General features: G+C 41.6%; 1 protein-coding gene across 1 annotated transcript in view; it reads left to right on the top strand.

The window, feature by feature from the left end:
- The window catches only part of LOC145449155 (collagen alpha-5(VI) chain-like), a 40,400-nt gene extending 28,135 nt beyond the window's left edge, over positions 1 to 12,265 (top strand). Inside the window, exons 25-34 of the mRNA XM_080327621.1 lie at positions 7,491 to 7,628; positions 7,703 to 7,790; positions 7,852 to 7,953; positions 10,405 to 10,542; positions 10,609 to 10,653; positions 10,708 to 10,863; positions 10,928 to 10,988; positions 11,369 to 11,566; positions 11,852 to 12,024; positions 12,089 to 12,265. Coding sequence (XP_080183747.1) covers positions 7,491 to 7,628; positions 7,703 to 7,790; positions 7,852 to 7,953; positions 10,405 to 10,542; positions 10,609 to 10,653; positions 10,708 to 10,863; positions 10,928 to 10,988; positions 11,369 to 11,566; positions 11,852 to 12,024; positions 12,089 to 12,178 — 1,189 coding nt within the window. The 3' untranslated portion in view covers positions 12,179 to 12,265. The remainder of the gene's footprint in view (positions 1 to 7,490; positions 7,629 to 7,702; positions 7,791 to 7,851; positions 7,954 to 10,404; positions 10,543 to 10,608; positions 10,654 to 10,707; positions 10,864 to 10,927; positions 10,989 to 11,368; positions 11,567 to 11,851; positions 12,025 to 12,088) is intronic.
- The last annotated feature ends 7,915 nt before the right edge of the window (positions 12,266 to 20,180 follow it).

The raw sequence follows: 20,180 nt of genomic DNA, 5'->3' as shown, positions 1-20,180 counted from the left end.
TACCGCTCTCACGAAAAAGATCATAAAATCCGAACAGTGGGACTTGAACCAATACCCAAAATATCGTAGTAAGCAGGAAACAGCTGCCTAACCAACTGAGCTACTCGGATTGATCAGCTGGGAGAGCTGAAAGCGCTATGAGAAGAAGTGTTTCAGGTTTTGAAAAATTAGAAGAGAATTTTGTTACTGAATTTGCCACTACGTCATACATAGACGCTCTCGGGGTGAAATCATCGCCTGACTGATTTCACAGCAATATCACCTTTCTAAAATGTCCTGAGTGAGCTTCATACCGTAACACCATAGTGTCCTATATGGTGTCGACACAAGCAAATCTCACGGTTCAATGAAATTGTATCACGTCACAATTTCCATTTGGCTACAGGCAATTTGACGGTTATCTTTGACCGGCTTGCCGAGCAATAAATTTGATGAATCGAGTATCAATCCAAAGCTGACTCTGCACTGATTACGAAAATATAAATTTTATTCCACTCATGGCCCTGGAACCCCCACAATCAGCCCCAAATTATTCATTGTCGAGTAGATTGGCAGTGTGACGCAACAATGCTGTCTGGCGAAACGAGAGAGAAACTCAAGAGCAAGGATGCGGCCGAGCAGCGAGAGTGGGATCAGCTGACGTCGCGGCAATAGCTATGTGCAATCGCGTCGCAGAGAAACGCTGCGCTGTTGATACTTTTTCTATTTGCTTCGGTACAAGCGAGCACGTCTTATCAGCCTTTCCTTGACTTTTAAGGGTAGAACTGGGTCCACAGAATGTATTAGGGCCCTACCAATTTTCGCGCATTATCCTTCAACTGATAGAGATATTTAGGCTACGTCTAAATTGTCTACATTGGATATGTCACATTATTATGATATCGATTGCCTTAGCCCGCTAGTTGCGTAGGGCTCCAGAGACGCGTGGCGCTGTTGATACTTTCTATAGGCGCTTCGCTAAAAGCGAGCACACATTACCAGCCTTTCCTGGATTTGTAAGGGTAGAACTGGGTCCACAGAATGTATTTGGTCCCTACCAATTTTCGCGCAATATCCTTCAGCTGATAGAGATATGTAGGCTACGTCTAAGTAGTCTACATTGGATATGTCATATTATTATGATATCGATTACCTTAGCCCGCTTGTTGCGTGTAGGGCTCCAGAGATGCGTGGTGCTGTTGATACTTTCTATAGGCGCTTCGCTAAAAGCGAGCACACATTACCAGCCTTTCCTTGATTTGTAAAGGTAGAACTGGGTCCACAGAATGTATTTGGTCCCTACCAATTTTCGCGCAATATCCTTCAGCTGATAGAGATATGTAGGCTACGTCTAAGTAGTCTACATTGGATATGTCAGATTATTATGATATCGATTACCTTAGCCCGCTTGTTGCGTAGGGCTCCAGAGATGCGTGGCGCTGTTGATACTTTCTATAGGCGCTTCGCTAAAAGCGAGCACACATTACCAGCTTTTCCTTGATTTGTAAAGGTAGAACTGGGTCCACAGAATGTATTTGGGACCTACGAATTTTCCTGCAATATCCTTCAACTTATAGAGATCCTTCCATCTAAGTATAGCCAGGTTAGTTATCTATAATTGCACATAGCTATTGCCGCGACGTCAGCTGATCCCACTCTCGCCGCTCGGCCGCTTCCTTGCTCTTGAGTTTCTCTCTCGTTTCGTCAGACAGCATTGTTGCGTCACACTGCCAATCTACTCAACAATGAATAACTTGGGGCTGATTGTGGGGGTTCCAGGGCCATGAGTGGAATAAAATTTATATTTTCGTAATCAGTGCAGAGTTAGCTTTCGATTGATACCCGATTCATCAAATTTATTGCTCGGCAAGCCGGTCAAAAATAACCGTCAAATTGCCTGTAGCCAAATGGAAATTGTGACGTGATTCAATTTCATTGAACCGTGAGATTTGCTTGTGTCGACACCATATAGGACACTATGGTAACACAGTCGAGTGTGAAGGCCGTTTATGTAACACGTGCTCAACGTCGCGCATCTTGCAAACGAGGCTCACACACGCGGCGCGCGTTGTTTTGATAGTCTGGCCGTCACAATATCATTGTATATAATCGGTAATTGACTATCAATCAGTTGTACTATTTATTGCTATGCGTTGAAATAAACCTTGCTCTTTGAACAACAACAGATAAATCCATGGTGGTTGAATTGACAGGTAGTGATAACCTGCAACTCCTCCATGCTTCCTCAGGCACAGCTATGCCGTCAATATGGTTTATTGTGTATCGCATGCGCATCGCGGCATATATATTCAAGTAAAACGATATATTTACGTTTGGCACAATACAATATATTTCAATCATAAGTGGAATACTGACAAACTACACTGCTCAAGGATAACATATATAAAACGGATGATTCAACTGTCTGTATGATGTTGGTATTACAGGCGCGAATACCGTACACTCGCGCCAACTTCCACACCCATGTCTGCAGTGGTTAGCACTGGCTTCGCGTAACTTATATACGATCAACCTTCGTGATACTGATCTTGTTGAAGTGTTATGGACTGCATCTAACTATGTGTGTGACATTCAACTGTGTAAGACAATCGTAAGTGAATGTATATGGCCTTATGTGCCAATGCTCATACGTGCGCGGCATTTTTCACGTAACAGAACATTGCTATATTTCTCACCAATTTGAAGCGTGTTCTATCCAACTAATTGCCGATATTATGGTTGAAATGAACTCTTGCGATCAACAGCTACTCTAAAACGACAACTGTGTCTGCTTACGACGTGTAGAACGGAAGATGTAAGGAATTATAAGATTAGCGTTCATTCAGGCGAACTGAGCTACACATTGTATTTTGCGGGAAACGTTTTTCTGTATTCAATCTGCATTTTGAACAGGTTATGCCATAAGGCAATGGTTTATATATAGCTGGTCGTATGCGTATCGACAATCGCTATTTCTAGACGATCATTGTAACCGTTTACGACCCCTACAACGCCAGATGTCGTTAATTGATTGAAGCGTGTTTGTGAAAAACTGTGCATGGATCCTATAGGATCCACCCGCGGCGAAAGGGTTAAACTGTCCATATCCATTTCCGGTGAACTCCGGGCTAATCTACTCTTTCATATCGGCTTATACGCACCGAAATCGTGAGTGGTCATGCATAAACTCGGTATGATCGCGCAAGGCGCGAAAATTTTTTCAGGTACCCGAAAGAATTTTGTCATTAGTATTAGTAGTTTCAGATAGTACTATGAAATATTTATCCTCTCTCAGCCCATGTGATCAGATTCACCGGTAGAGAACATGAAGGGAGTGTTTTCGCAAATTTATGGAAAGCTATAAATGATGAATTGATGATGCATCTTTGGGCGGCCAATTGTTCTTAGTCACTTGGTGGCTGTTATTTCTTGAGCTCCCATCATTGTTGTCGGTTTCTAGTGGAAACACATTGGAATCGCCCAAACGTACCAGAAACACGATTCCAAGTTGGTATTTCAATATGGGGCGCATCATTTTCCTCTGCTGTTTGCATCTGTACTGTGGCACTCAGATTGCAAAGGGCACTACTATATTTGAATCAAAAAATGAAGTCGCATTGAAGCGCGAAGAAAAATTCAAGATTAACTAGACCTTTCAATTCTTAAGACACAATTCGTATACACAATTGCCATGTCGACGGCCGCCAACACATACCAATTGACGTGCGTTTCGACGGCCGCACAAATGTCCTTCTATGGCCACCCCTGATGTGCACGATACCTAGCAACGACTCAGGTCATATTATGCCACAATGCTACAGTCTGACCTTTTAAGTATCACCAAATGTATCAACTGGAACAATGAAATGCTATGATTATTCCATAAAATCAATATCTACCGTCACTTTTTCAACAACTTCGACAAGGACTTGCAAGGAAATTTAATCTTACGCCTTGGCGGTATAGGCTAAACCGGACAATGTATTCTCCTTGAGGCGCCAGACTATTGCTACATTGATGTTGACCATAGTGAAGATGACGGTTTCCATACTTGCTACAGATATTACCTCATAAACATGTTATACAGTACCCAACACCCCAGTCTTAGGATTTTGTTTTTACCATACAAGAAACATATTTAACCAAGATAGATCCCGTACGCCTGCTAGACTTTTTACATCAGACAAAGATGCATTCTTAATATCAATTTCGGTAATGCCAATAATAGTAATTGACTGGTTGAATGAGCACATTTCGCTAACTATACCTGCATGTAGTCTATTTCGTTCTTGATGTTGTGTGATGCAGAGAGTATCCCGAAGTTTAAATGGAAAGAATTTGAACCAAATATGTTATAATGACGTGAAAAACTGTAATATATGAAAATGGTTCACAGTGCAGCAGTGTTGGGATCAAATCACTACCTTCGAGTCACGAGTCATTTCGAGTCATTGCACATTTTGACTCGAGTCAAGTCAAGTCGATCGATTTTTGAAGGTGACTCGAGTCAAGTCAAGTCACTCAATTTTTTGAGGGGACTCGAGTCAAGTCGAGTCAAGTCAAGTCAAGTCACGAGTCAAGTCACAATTCAAGTCAAGTTGCCTTTTCGAAGTATGAATCATGATTACGGCATTGCATTTTGCTAGCTGTCTGAAATACAGATTGAGTGGTCATGGAATCCGAACCGATGAACGAATATAGAGTTAAATATACGCACAAGACGGCGTTGTACTCACTTATACGTAGAACTGTTATACTACGTAAGTGATTGCATAGCCTCAGTTTATAGTTGCCAGTCAAAATGGAGAACAGAGAAACGAATTGATAGGATGAAATACATTATCCGTTTACAAATTGATATGATACAATTCGAGCATGCGCCAATAATTGAGGACTGTATAAGCTAATTTGAATTCAATTTAAATAAAACATAAGGTTTGTTCAAGGTAAGAACAGAGAAGTAAAATAGACACTTTGCTATTTTCTTACTTTACGACTAGTTTACGACAACGTAGCTGTAGCTGTAGCTGAAGCTTCGATCACTGCATTCGCTGTCAATTTATTTGTGAGAGAGCAATCGAGGCTCCGTGAAAAGCATAATCATTGCATGATTGGTCGCTCTCACGGGTTACACCAGCGTTTCGCGAATAATCCGAACATATGCTGGATACAGTGATTTTTATCGACACGGATTACTTGATGACTTGAAATTGACTCGTGAATTTTGCTCCGAGTCACGAGTCAATCCACATTTCTAATGCGCCGAGTCAAGTCAAGTCATGTCATTTTACCAAAGTGACTCGAGTCAAGTCAAGTCCACAAAGAGACGCTTAGGAGTACAGAACATCATAACACATTTGAATAAAATATTCATATTTATTCCCGAAGCTTTTCGGCTGACCCTCGTCAGGGGATATCGTCAGCAATATTGCGAGAATTCGAATAACTATGTTCAACAACAATATATATCGCTAATTATGACGTCACACAGAAAATATACAAAGTTAGGAAAACGAGAGAACTGAAGCGTTGGCATGACGATGTGCCACTCAGACCGATACTCAACATGATTCGGTCAATGCAACACAAGTTGGCGAAGTGGTTGATCAACATACTGGAACCTGTTCGCGAACTTTACGGGTCGCGTAGCTTACGCGATTCTTTTACCTTCGCTGATGAGATGCGTCGCTCACAGCTATCCGCGCGCGATAATTTCCTATGCTCATCCGACATAAAGAGCCTTTTCACCAACGTGCCACTAAATGAGACCTTGAATATTTGCACTGATGCTCTATATAACGGTAAGCTAATACCCCCTCCTTTCTCGAGAGCTACCTTCATCGAATTGTAGAGAAACGCTGTGTGTTCTGTTGAATTTAGTTTCAACAATATCATGTTCCGACAAACTGATGGTTTAGCAATGGGGTCACCATTGGGTCCTATTCTAGCCAATAAATTTGTAGGATTTCATGAAGGTAGGCTCTTCTCTTCTTTTCTTGTAGTAAACCGCCCTTATCATACCATCGCTATGTCGATGACACGTTCGTGATCTTCAATAATGAATCTGACTGTGATAGTTTCCTGGAAAATTTGAACAAATTACATCCAGCATTGCAATTCACGTCGGAATAAGAAATTAACAATCGGCTGGCATTCCTTGACGTTCTTGTGGAGAAACGGGATGGCCAATTCCTTACCTCCGTTTATAGGAAGCCCACATTTTCGGGTCATTAACTTCGATGGAGCTCTTTCAGCCCAAAATGTCGTAAAATCAATTTAATCGGCACCTTGGTCCACCGGGCGTTGATGATTTGTTCCGAGGTCAAATTGAATAGTGAACTTGAGTACATCCGTAAAATTTTCATTGACAACGGATACCCAGAGTATGTCATCAAGCGGACAATAAATAATAAGTCAAGTCATCGGAATGATACCAAACCAAATGAAACCCCCGAAGAAGTCTCTCGTGAAAGTAGAGATGTGTACATTCATCTACCTTGGATTGGCCCGGTTTCTTATCGATTTGAGAAACAGATAACTTCAGCAGTCTATCGCTGTTATCCAGCGATGAAAACCAATGTTGTTTTTACCACGATACCAATGTTTCCTGCAGCCCGAAAGGACGTTCTCCCGGCTTTACAACAAAGTAACGTCATTTATGAATTCAAGTGCCACTGCGATTGTCGGTACGTAGGGAGAACTTCCAAACGGTTGCAGGACCGTATTAAAGAACACATCCCACCGTCGGTCAAATCTTATATCTCTAAATCACAGCATAACAATCCGCTTGTTATAGAACATAACCAGGCCATGGGTGAAAAATCTTCTATCGCAAACATTTACTAGAAAATCATACATGTGCTGCTAACTATCACGAGGACATGTTCTCTGTATTGGCTAAGGGTCGCAATTTATTTCATTTGTCTGTTCTTGAGTCCACCATCATCACTATGAGTAAACCTAGTTTATGCCAACAGAAAGAATTTGTGTATCATTTGAAAATCGCGCATCAACTTGTTTTGCTTCGCTATCTCCATGCCAACGCTTCAGTTCTATCGTCTTCCTAACTTTGTCTATTTTCTGTGTGACGTCATAATTAGCGATATATATTGTTGTTGAACATAGTTATTCGAATTATCGCAATATTGCTGACGATATCCCCTGAGGAGGGTCAGCCGAAAAGCTTCGGGAATAAATATGAATATTTTATTCAAATGTGTTATCAAGTCAAGTCATACGAAAAAGGTGACTCGAGTCATCCCAACACTGCAGTGCAGATCCTAATATATGAGGTTCACTCACCGAACGCGAACGCTCACACCATCCCTAATGCAAACCAACCCCAGAACTATTTTCTACTTCACTAAAGTCAAAGCGTAGAAAGTAAGTAGTCTTGCGTCAACTGTTAAGCCAAAGTAGCACAAATAGGCGAAACTGACTTGAATACTTAGGAAAAGTAAAGACACTCCGTTACTGGCCACCTCTGACTGTACGTGTCCTTATATTACCAGAAAAGCCGATACACAAAATGTTGCTACGTTTGGCGGGGACGCTGTAAACGCTCTATTCACAAAAAGATGGCATAAGTTGGAGGTGATCTTGGTGGATCACAGGGTGCATATACGCATCGACTGTGTGGACATTGGCTCGTAAGTGACGCACCATCAATCGATTTTTTTTTCATAACTCGAAAGAGTTTTTGACGCATCAAATTACTTTTCAGTAAGTTATTCGAAGCATCTCTTGGATCGCTTCCCGATCATGGCATGGTGCGAATCGGGAAGTTGACGACCGGTAGGAAATCAAGCGTGGTATGCTTCCAAAACATCGCAGCTTAGCATCAATACCTTTACGCGCTGTTTTATTGATTAGTTTGAGCTGGAATCGATGCACGTCGGATGCGACGTGGATCAGAATATGACGTCAACAAGTGCAGAGCATTGTTTTGCAATAAAGGAGGAAAAGCCCACAAGGGTAAGCGTATGTTTCCATTCATAACACTGGTCTACAAATTTCAAGAAATATTAGCCAAAAAATTTGATGAATGATTTAGGCTAATATTCTGTTGCGATTCTGAGCTTAGAATTGCTCTATCACCTCAGATTTTTTTCGCCATAAATGTTGCCCAATTGTATAAATTGACCAAATTTGGAGTATCGTTAGCGACATTGTATCAGCAACAGGTCAAATTTGTTATTGAAATCATCTATGATGAAACCTAGGCTGTTGTAGAATAGAATCACCGAGTTTTCGGTGAACTACAATGCACTGGTTCTCAATCTCACTTCAAGCAGGGCCCCTTTTCGACTTTTGAAAACATAGGTGGACGCCCTTGCATTTTGTGACGGAGCACGCTGGTGGGTGTATCGTCTCGACTAGCGCGATATGACTATAATGTAGGGTTACCATACGTCCTACTTTAGAAGGATTTGTCCTCCCTTTTCAGAAAATTGAAAATGTCCTCCGAGGACGCCTAAATGCCCTCCTTTTTGGCAATTCGTCCTCCTTTACAGCTTTTACAGCTAGGTTAATTGACAAGGTCCACTGAAAATCGGCTTAAATGACTCGAAAAGGTAATGCGGCCGTTTGAGTGTGGGTCATTTGGGAGTCGAATCTGAATGATGATCTTCTTTCAGTTTCGGTAAACAAACTTTTATGATTCATGAGAAAGTGTCCTCCATCGCTGATTCCAAAATATGGTAACCCTGTCATAATGACACTGCCCGTTCGTAAAGTCTTCGTAAATATAATCAGTCACCGTGATTCGGGGGTTGTTTCACGCAGTTTTAATGACAATTCAACTCATAAGATTGGGGCAATCTTATCCCTAAACTACATTCTACTATTCACAATCCAGATTGAAAAAGTAACGTTTATCCAAAATACTGTTCAGGTAGAAATTGAAGTATTCTGAAAACATAAACGCTTCAGTAAGTACTACAAGTAGGCAAAATCTACTTGAGTACCCCCAAAAGTAGTAATAATCGACATATATATTACATCAAAATCGGGATGTGATAGAGCAAAAATAACACCAGATTCGGATTCAGCGCCCAAACAAACCCTGGCGCAAAAATCATGTAGACCAGTGAATTGGTATACGCATTGTCACAAACAAGCCGGAATTATGTTGGTGTCCGATGCGCTCATTCACAATTGCACATGAGCACCCCCTCTCCTCCAATAGACATCGCAATTTATCACCACTTCAAGACAGCTTTCAATTTTCGGTCCATTTCTAATATTGATCACGAATATGAGAACTTTTTCACATTTATGACGGGAATCCTGAAAAAAGTTGTATTTTTGGGTATCCGCCTTTTTATAGATACCTTCCCGATTCTGAACATCAACATAACCTTCACTCTTATTGACTCTTGACTCAAGCTCGAAACGGGAATGTACAGTTGCACTAAGGTTTCAATTCCCAGTTACTGGAAGGAGAATACTATTACCATAGTGTCCTCTATGGTGTAGACCCAAGCAAATCTCACGGCTTAGTGAAATTGGTCTACGTCACACTTTCCATTTGGTCAAAGGCAATTTGACGATAATTCTTGACCGGCTTGACGAGCATTAAATTTGATAAAACAGGTATCAATCGAAAGCCATCGCTGTACTGATTACGAGCCCCCCAAATCAGCCTCGAATGTAGCATTGTAACGAAGTTTGGTATTGTGACGCAGCCAACTGATTCGAATCAGATTCAAAAGATTTTGCCCGATTCGATATCGATCGAATCACCGCTTTACAATACATTTTGTTGATCGAACTTTACAGCGGGGCATTGGTCAATCGAAACGAAAAGTCAAGGGATTCGCACAGACAGAAGGATAGAATTATTGCGTAACGTCATCACAAAGTAATCATGGATACTAAATAGTATGGTTGTATGCGCTAGCTTCGCGTTGAAAATGATCCCCGTGCGCGCGATACGCCGTGAACAATGATTACAACCTATTTCGAATCTGAGATTATCTTTGACAATCCCTAATCAAATCCACAGATGGTCAGTACCGAATAAAATTTACTTGCTTATTACTTATTACTATTTTTGAAATGTGAACTAGTGTATGGATACATTTTCATGTCTTCCGTGAGTGAAATTTCCATGAAACCTGTTCGACACATATACCCTGTATGACGGCAAAAGATTACAATTTCGATAATTGCACGTATATTTCTATCTCCATTATTCATTATTCTCCAGTGGCAAAAATGCATCTCGCAGTTTTGAATGCTGTGACAAAATTCAGTGGCGCCTCGTTTTCAAAGTACCTAGTTTTGTACCTCTAAGATATTTTCTTATCAAGTTCACTTCATGACTGGAAATTTACTACATTTCTTTTGCTCGTATTTGAGTACCCGCAGTGACTACATTGACCCGCTCTGATCACATAACTTATCATCCATGTCTTCACACAGCCAACAGAGAGTTCGAGTAGAAAAAACGAATCGACTGCGTCAGGCCCTGATGACGTGATTGAACGCTCTACGCCGGAATGCGACTGCACGCCTGGAGCGACCGGTCCAGTGGGACAGAAGGGAGAAAAGGGAATGCGGGTATGTCTAAGTACTCTGTCGCTTTCAATGGTTCGGTGGTAACTTATAAGACGAAACATATTTAAGGGTTCCGATGGAGAAACGGGGGCTTCTGGCATGAAGGGAGAAAAAGTAACACCAGTGGTAAGCTAAGAAAAGCATACATACATTACCTTCTTCGTCAAGGGAGACTCGGGAGGTTCATCAATTGGCTCTCAAGGACCGACGGGACCCCGCGGTTCGCCAGGGCCTGCTGGGCCCAGAGGTCCACCAGGATTACCTGCACCAATGACACCCGGTAACAGCGCGGCTACCATAAGGAACCAAAAAGCCTACACAATGGTGGGAACAGCATATTTGTTATTCTGGCGAGTTTGACAAACATTATGTTTATTTTCCTCCTTAGCAAGCGTCAGATTCACGAATAACTCAAATTGCGCAAGATGAATGCAGGAGTATGATTCTGAGTAAGTTACATAGAGTGTTATTAGTGAGCTGTTTTCAAATATGAAGTTCTAAAGTATTGATATAAACGGTGCCAACATCAATGGATAGTAAATGGAATTTGGAGGCTACTGACAATGCCCGTTCACATAGGCTATGTGAAGTCTACAGTCTACAGCAGTGATTCTCAAACTGTGAACAACGCGTAAATTTTTCTCCGAGTCAAGTCAGGTCATTTTTGCAAAGGGACATAAGTCAAATCAAGTCAAATCAAGTCAAATCAAGTTGACTCGAGTCACCCTAACACTGGTACTTAGTCGTTCTTATAACGCGCACTATCACGTATATTGTGCAACTGTATTGGTTATGCGTGCTTATACAATGATTTCACTGTTTTTTACAGGTGAAGTTCCACGTATTGTGATGTCAATCTTAGACTCAGAGCTGTCCAGAGAACGTTATCAAGGCCGAAAGGGGGACAAAGGATCAGAAGGAGATGTGGGCCGCCCGGGAGATCGAGGATATCCGGGTGAACCGGGACAGAGAGGAAGTACTGGTTTGGAAGGCATGCGTGGAACTCCGGGACCAGCTGGGCCCAAAGGTTAGCACTATAAACAACGCACCACTGGCTATAGCTCGCATAGCTCATTTTCACATAAAGTAAGCTAATTCGGTACCATATTCATTTTATTTCATGCCGACACTAGGCAGACAAGTTGGGCGAAAAGCGCATTCATCCACTCAAACATTGTCCACTTGGTCACTCTAGTAATCTTCACCCACTCCACCGGAATTGATCTATTACGTCATTGTTGAGGAATTTCTTCTGTTAAAAATTTTCGCCTCCATTCTCAAATGTTCATACTGGCTACGCCAACGAATGCAGGTCAAAAAGGAAACACTGGAGCGCGAGGCGTTGCAGGCCGTGGAATTCCTGGCTCGAATGGAGCTCAGGGTCCTCGGGGTATGCCGGGAAGGTCGATACAGGGTGAACCTGGTTCTAAGGGGGCACGAGGAGACCAAGGTGTCATGGGACCTCCAGGTGTTCCAGGTAGAAGGGTAAGATCAATTTCATTTTTCTATTCACAGAAAGATTTTTAATTTCATATCGTTTTGTATACAGGGTACAACTGGCGTCAATGGACAGTGCGATCCGCAATCCTGCTACAACGCAGCATTGGGATATATTTCCCAGTCCATACATGGACCATAAAATAGCATATTCAAGTGTTATCATAATACAAGCTTTTGTTTTCTTGTACTGTTCATCATTTTGAAATATTTTGACCCATTGAATCTACTCATTGAATCTCAGTCGATGTTGGGCGAAGCAAATTTGTACTCAGATACGTGCGCGACTAATCCGTCATACTTTTATCACGTCTGGGGTATCAGTGACGTCCGCGTAGTTCAGTAATGAGATACGGAGGAATATTTTATTTTGATGTATGTCAGTGCTTCATGCGCGCCCTCCGCTTATGTTCGCGATAGGAAATACTTTTTGAACTGTTCCCATTAACGTGTAGTACCATTTTTAATTTTTAATTAGAGATGTGATGTTATATATTTTGCCTCATTCTTTAACCATGAAATCGCCCTCGAAGGTAGCCACCACGATTTATCTACCCTTCGTCTCAAGATCACCGAATATGTTTTGCAATAGTGCGTAGTGTGATTAGGGTGATAGTGTGATTAGAGCACAACTGTTAAATTTGATTTGTTACATTTTCAACAGCGATTCGATACAGCTCATTTAGTTTTTTCAGTGTCAGTCAGCATACAGTGGTAACGGACAATATACATAGTTTTTTTTGCTGTTGTTGTTTTTGTGGTATTCGTGGTGTTTGCCGACTACTTATTACCCCAGGCCAATTTTCTTCATTTTTATTTCGTAGCTGCCGACTTGTAGCACGGCCTACTTCTAGGCTTTTATAAGACACCGCTTTCACGGATTAGATGGCGAGAAGGAGCCTAGGTACGTCTACTTTTTAGGAGTACTCAAGTCGGTTTGGCGTACTTACTTGGCGGAAGCCTTCCTCAAGTATTGTATAATTAGACTAATTCTATCACTACTTAGTTATGAAATTTTGATTTTGTAAAGTAGAAAGTGGTCCCGGCATATTATTGCATCACATTTATGGGTATAATTGTCATGATAACTGGGCGAAAGAACCCCTGTACCACGGTAACTGAGTATATTCTGGAAAAGTACACGTATTAATAGTGCCATTACTCAAACTTGCGTCAGTCGCCAAGGTGCACCCATGCACCGAATTTTGAAAGTGGCCACCTCCGATTAAGTAGGCCTATACTAAAAGTAAAAGATCAAATCTACTTTTTGAAACTACTTACTTAAGTAATGCTCATATCTTTAGTTTCTAATTCTACTTGAAGTAGTTTTGACACGCCTTGGAATCGATACTTGTACTTGTTTAGTTGAAATTTGTGGTAATAGTTCTACTTCTACTTGAGTACAACGCTGACTACTTTGATCCCATCTGATCACAACTAAATCATACCGTAAATACACTGATTTTAATTCCTTGCAATCGGAGTCCTGGTATTACGTTCAAAGATGAAATAGCGACCGAGGGATGAATGATTGCAGTCATTTCCTGCCTGCGGAACATTTCGTTCCTTATCATTTCTCGCCATGTCTCCTTCAATTTTCATTTTCGACTAGCCACACTTTAACGTCATTTCCAATAGCCAGCGACGATAAAACGATGGCAACAAAATAAGGTTGTTGTTTTTGGTATTATTATGATTCCTTATCTGCCGATTTGTAGCGCGGCCCACTTTTTGTAAGATACCGCTTACGTCGATCACATGACGAGGAGGAGTCTAAACAAACCTCCAGCTAGGACCAGAGGTTAGTATTGTAAACAACGCCCTATAGACTATAGCTCGCATAACTCATTTTGACACCAAGCAGGATAATTATGTAAGAAATTCATCTTACTTAAAGCCGACATTAGGGCAGGCAAGTTGGGCGAAAAGCACTTTCGTGGACTCAAATTGTTGACTTGGTCACTGTAGAAATCTTCACTCACTCCACAGTAATGGATGACAAAGTCAACCTCGGCAGGACTCGAACTCTCAATCCACTGGTGCTGCATCGGCGGAACGCACTAACACGATATCTCGCCACGAGTCAAATAAGATGAAATGAACGTCAAGTTCTATCATGAGGAATAAGACAGCTCGTGAGCAATATGGCCGAGGGTTTAACGACTGATAAGTGAGCTTAGATTTCAATAAGAATAAATAGGACTTATAATAATATATCGCGTTACAAACATGCGCGAACGAACGCCTCAAAAATTACGGCTCCTACAAGTCACATATAGTTCCAATGACTAAACAACTAATAAATGACTGATGCGATAATGTCGTCACTAAACAAGACATACGTCACCAGGGATTCGTGCGGCGACGTCATCGATAAAATAATTTTATATCGTGAAGGTATCTTTTTTCATAATGCTTTATAAATAAACGGTCCAGGAGATAAGTTTGTTGGACGCAATATTATTGCAGCGACGATAACATGCCGACGTTTTACGGTGAGCAAAGTACATAAACAACTTTATATTAACTGTGAATATCCTATCACATATGCTCTTTAATCCAAGTAAAAAAGTTCAAAGGGATCGAGATCACGGTAGCTTCCTGAGAGGAGAATTTATTCCTGTTCCAGTAAAATCATTTTAAACCGAATCATGTTAGCTTGGAAATTTTGTAATGAGTGTGCGTAGTGCGTACCGATGTCGAGCAACACCTGGCTTGTGCATCTACATCACCATAGCAAGATAGTGGTGCGCTGACGTGTCCTGAATTTGTCCTAACGTTACGAAAACACTTGACATGGCCCGTATAAATATAGCGATATCAGCACTCTGACGTATAGCATACGATTTGAAAATTTCCTTTGGGATGAATTTAGTAACTTCAAAGCATATCTTGCAAAAATTATAACGAGCAGCTGAGATATCTCACACGGATATGTCATATGTGCAAGATAAGGGTCAGACCTGTTGGCGTATCCTTCCATGATGTCGCTTCCCAATGTGTTTGTCGAATCGATAACTCTTGCTGTGAAAAAAAAAGAAAAACGTCTCCTATGTGCGGAGCAGCTCATAAGCAGCACATTAATTTCCTACTAATCCAGTGTTTTTACGTACTCCCGCCCAAAGCTGCACAACTTTCGTACAAGGCAATATTTGCCCATTTCCGTTCTGCAGGCACTGCAAGACACCTTTTCGTCTCGCAATGCCGTAATATACGAACACCTGTCGAAATTAGACTGAACATTATACACCCAATGATTTATGTTCGTGCCGCAAGTCCTCTGAGTAGACTTATTTATTGTCCAGTCCAGTGATTCCCAAAGTAGGGATATCGCCACCTGAAGGACGATTTTGAGAACTCTAAATCATTTGAGAGCCAATTCATTACACCAATTGAAAATACCCTTCACTTAACAATATCAAGTATGTCGAAATTAATATTTCAGCATTATCAAACTGTGAAGTAAAAGTACTATGCAAACATGACTACTTGATTTAGGCCAGGGGTCTCAAACTCAACTTGCGTCGCGGGCCGAATTCAAACATTCAGATCGCTCGCGGACCGGACCAGTCAAAGTGATTCCAAAATGTTACCTCAAAATCCGTGCCCTTGTTTTCTACTGGAATACGTTAGTGCCAAGCCTATACATAATACTATATTATATTATATTACGAATAATGGGGGTTCTATTCTATCAGCACCTTTATTCGCAAACAACGGTATTGGTAAAATCCGACGATTAGCCGGTTGCATAGAGTTATAAACCGCTGAAACAGTGGTTCTAAGGACGATTGGAGCTCCCTTCGTTTTAGTCGTAATCTGACAGTAGCCCTGCGTATGCGTTGTGAGGTATACAAGTGAGTTAACTGTAGACACGGGATTTTGAATTTTGTTTATTAATATTAAATCGTGATTCGGGTTACTCTGGAGGCCGGTGACCTTTTGAGTCAGAAGTGATACGACAGCAATGCAGCCACTGATGTTTGAATTATATTTTTGTACATCTATAATATTCTCTATGTAACCTGAATATAACGGTTTCGGATTGTCGTTTTCGCTTCCGCGAATAACTACTTTTCGGTCTATTTTTCCATAAAAGTCTGACCACAGTGTGCAATTTTTTGCCTTGTCGGAATTGGGTGTCAATGTCAGAGAATTACTCGTAATGGTGACTGTCGCATAGTTATAATGTGGCCTATGAACAGTTGAACACACTCAAATTTACTGTCTTGACCAGTGATTCCCAAGCGCGGCCCCCAGATAGCCTTCTTGCGGCCCCAAAATATAGTAAGAAATCGATTTATGACAAAAAATAAAATTTATATTTATAAAATACTCTTGCTTGGCTTGGCCTCTGTAGTTTTTAATTATAGAATTGCAGGAAACTTGTGAGTATAGACTGCTAACGTTACGTCACTGCTGTTTCAATGCAATGCGCCGTAACTTTCCAGTTGAACGAGCAGTAGCTATAGATATAAATAGGTATTGATAACTTTCAAAACCGGAGGAAAATCCTGAAAAAATGGTAAACTTTTCCCACTTCGTGGTCGCTTGACTAAAAAAGAAAAAGAGGCTCAACTCCCGGAAAATACAGTTTTTCTTTCACATTAACAGGTGGTTGACTGAAAAAAAGGTCAACTTTCCGGTCCAGCTCCCGAAATAGTCGCCGTAGCGTTCCTACAGTGCTGACTTAATGTATATCAGTCGAATTTGGCCCTATATGTAACCAAAATCCTCAAAAAAAAGAAGACAAAATCTCAAAAAAGAAGACATTTGGGCGTCCTCCCAGGACACTTTAAAAAAAATTAAAAAAGAGGACAAATCATCTTAAAAGGGGACGAATGGTAACCCTATGATAACTAGATGTGCAACACGTGACTCACGGTTGAATACGCCGAGATGCATACTGGTTAGCCGGCTAAAAGCAGCATATTGCTAGTCCTATAGTCAGGGCCGTAAGCTCGAAGGGGGCCCAAAATTATTTCGTGAATTAGCATAAATTATAGAGTATTTTTTGAAAAGTTATGAAACTTTTTCAAAAAACTTTCGCGCTTTGCGCGATTTCAATTCGCCACATATCTTGATTATTGGGTACTCTTCCCCAAGAAAAAATACGCAAGATTTATAGAAATGGGCATATCAGCGTTGGCCATGACCGCACCACAACGCACCAAGACATATGAAGTTTTAGGCCATGTAACATGTGACTCCAAGAAGTCTGTCAGAACGATCAGCAGCGAGAAAGCCTTGGCCGTAAAGGACTGCTTTTATGCTGACCAAAAACTTCGAAATACCAAAAACGTCGTTATATATACAAAATACATATAGGTTTAATTGTCCGTATAGGCGCCTAAATGACTGGCGCCGAATGTTCTTGTCTTGGCAATCTGAACCTCACAAGACAAATACCATCCCGCAGAAAAGAAAATTATATGCCAGTGAAGAAATACCTATCTGAAATCGTATGATCTTTCAGTTTAGTAGGTTTGGGCAATTCTACATTTTTTGATATGGCAGACAGGAGGTCACGAAATAACATCATGTAAAGAAGTCATACCTAGGGGTCCGCCCGCCCGAAGATGTTTAATTTTACGGGGTCTGCAGTTTCAAAGACACCTCTCACTCAGCTCTACCGGTAAATCTGATTACGTGGGCAAAGAGGACAGCCATGCCATTCCCGATCTTATTCACCGATTTTATCATGAATTATCGAAATATTCGCGCGTCGCGCTGTCTCACTAAACAGTACAACTTTAATTTCGTGGCAAAAGCGAACAACGCCATGCGGGGTCAGTTTATCACCCTATGGGAGCCCGGGGTCCTGACGAAAAGCTGTTGCGTTCCTGCCAACGGGCATACCCCCGGAGATGTTTAATTACTATTGAGGGGGCCTATACCTTTTCAAACACACCTCACTCAGCTCTACCGGTAAATCAGATTACGTGAACAGAGACAGGATGAAAATTGATCGCAATAATGCAATTCCCGATCATATTGACCGATTCAGTCATGAAAATAAAGAAATTTCTCGCGCTTCGCGCGTTTAGGCGAGAAAAGCTGATTCACTAAACGGACACCCAATGCAGCAGATAAGTAGCGGTAAACAGTGTACAATTTTGTAATCTCGCCAGGGCAATAAAACTACTCCGAAATAGCCATGATGACTGTTTGGGTCCGTTTCATAGCCGTAGTATTCGTGCGGCCCCGACCGTGCTCTGAAATTCCAAATTTGGCCCTCATACCGAAAAAGATTGGGAACCACTGGTCTTGACGGACTATATATTGAAAGTATTTCTTACTAAAAATCTCAAATTTGTAAGAAATGTACTGGATATTACAAACATTTTTCAATCTACTCAGAATTGCATCGCGGGCCGGAAGAAATCGTCTGACGGGCTGTATGTTTGACACCCCTGATTCAGGCTAAGTGAAACAATTAGGGTGGGCAATCTTTTTGCTATTCACGGTCGCATTTGGATTACCTATGTAGCCTCCTCATCGCCGATCCCGCTGTAATTACAGCGCCTTGAAAAGCCCAGAGGAAGAGAGAGCCGAACTCTTGAAAGAAGGCAGCAAACGACCAGGAAAAGGACGCAAGAGAAAAGCGAAGAAATACCTTATGAAATTTACTGTGCGGGCGCAAATGACCGAAGTGTTTACAAGCAATGTTCCCTCTAAGCTGCGCACGTGCGCAAATGCGCAGTGCTGAAACGGTCTCTGCGCACGGAAAATCTAATGTGCGCACAAAAAATCCGAAGTGATGTTTTTTTTAGTCGTTGCGCACTGTCGTTCAATGGACCACGCAGGCGCACAGACTCGTGAAAAATTAGAGGGAACATTGTCAGGGGCAAATAGTGTTATCACTGAAGTCTGAAACCGAGGTACAAGTGCGGCCCGCAAATGTGAATATTGCGCTCAGTGAAGAAATGAGAATTTGCAATCATGTGCGTCTCACGAAGGAGATTTTTTTTGGTATGGTCTCGTACGCGTGAGCGATACTGATATCATTTCAATAGCGTATTATTTTCATGGAATGGTGAAATAACATGGACTTTGAAAAAAAAATTTGCGCTACGCGCGATTCAGTATTGTCGGATATCTTGATTATTGGGTACCCTTTCCCAACAAAAAATATGCATGATTTATAGAAATGGGCACTTAGACGTCGGCCATTGCCGCACCACGACGCGCCACGACATGAAGTTATAGGCTATGTAACATGCGACCCAGAGAAGTGCGCCAGAACGATCAGCAGCGAGACTACCTTGGCCGAAAAGGACTGCCCTTGTGCTGACCGCAAACTTCGATATATATACAAATATGTTTAATTGTCCATAGGCGCCTAAATGGCTGGCGCCGAATGTTCCTGTCCTGGCGATCCGAGTCCCACAACAAGACAACTGCCATATCGAGGGAACATTATTTGCCAGTAAATAAATACCAATTTGAAATCGTGTACGTCTTTTAGTTTAGTACGTTTCGGCAATTTCAATATCTTTCGACATAGCAGATAGGAGGTCACGAAATAGCATCATGTAACGAAGTCATCATACCAACAGGTACGCTCGGAGATGTTTTATTATTATTTATTTATTCCAACACACCTCACTCGATCAGCTCTACCGGTAAATTTGATTATGTTAGCAGAGAGAGGATAAAAACTGATAGCAATATATATGCAATTCCCGATAATATTCACCGATTCAATCATGAAATATGTAAATTTGTCGCGCTTCGCGCGTTTAGGCGACATCACCACTAAAGGGGCACGTAATGTAGATGATAAGTACCGAAAAAAAGCGTCGAGCCGGCGGGGGGTCTGAGTTCGTTTCATCATCCTATGGGGGGTGGTTGCGCACTGTTGTCCAAGGGCCTGCGCAGTGAGTTTGCGTGTTTGCGCAGATTCATGAAAAATTAGAGGGAACAATGTTTACAAGCGCCAATTATGTCAATAAAACAAACAAACAAACCTATGTAGCCTACGTCCGCATTCCAGTGCATAAGCCGTAATGTACTAACTAGGCGCAAAGTACCCATGTGAAACTGTCCATGTCCATTTCAGGTTAACTCCGGACTATTCTACATTCTCATATCGGCATACTATACGCAACGAAATCGCGAGTGCTGGGCATGTTTTGAATAAC

This window comes from Botryllus schlosseri, chromosome 10 (genome assembly GCF_051294905.1).
Source record: "Botryllus schlosseri isolate E-star chromosome 10, Bs_hap1, whole genome shotgun sequence".
Lineage (NCBI taxonomy): Eukaryota > Metazoa > Chordata > Ascidiacea > Stolidobranchia > Styelidae > Botryllus > Botryllus schlosseri.
This window is presented reverse-complemented; position numbering and strand designations above follow the sequence as displayed.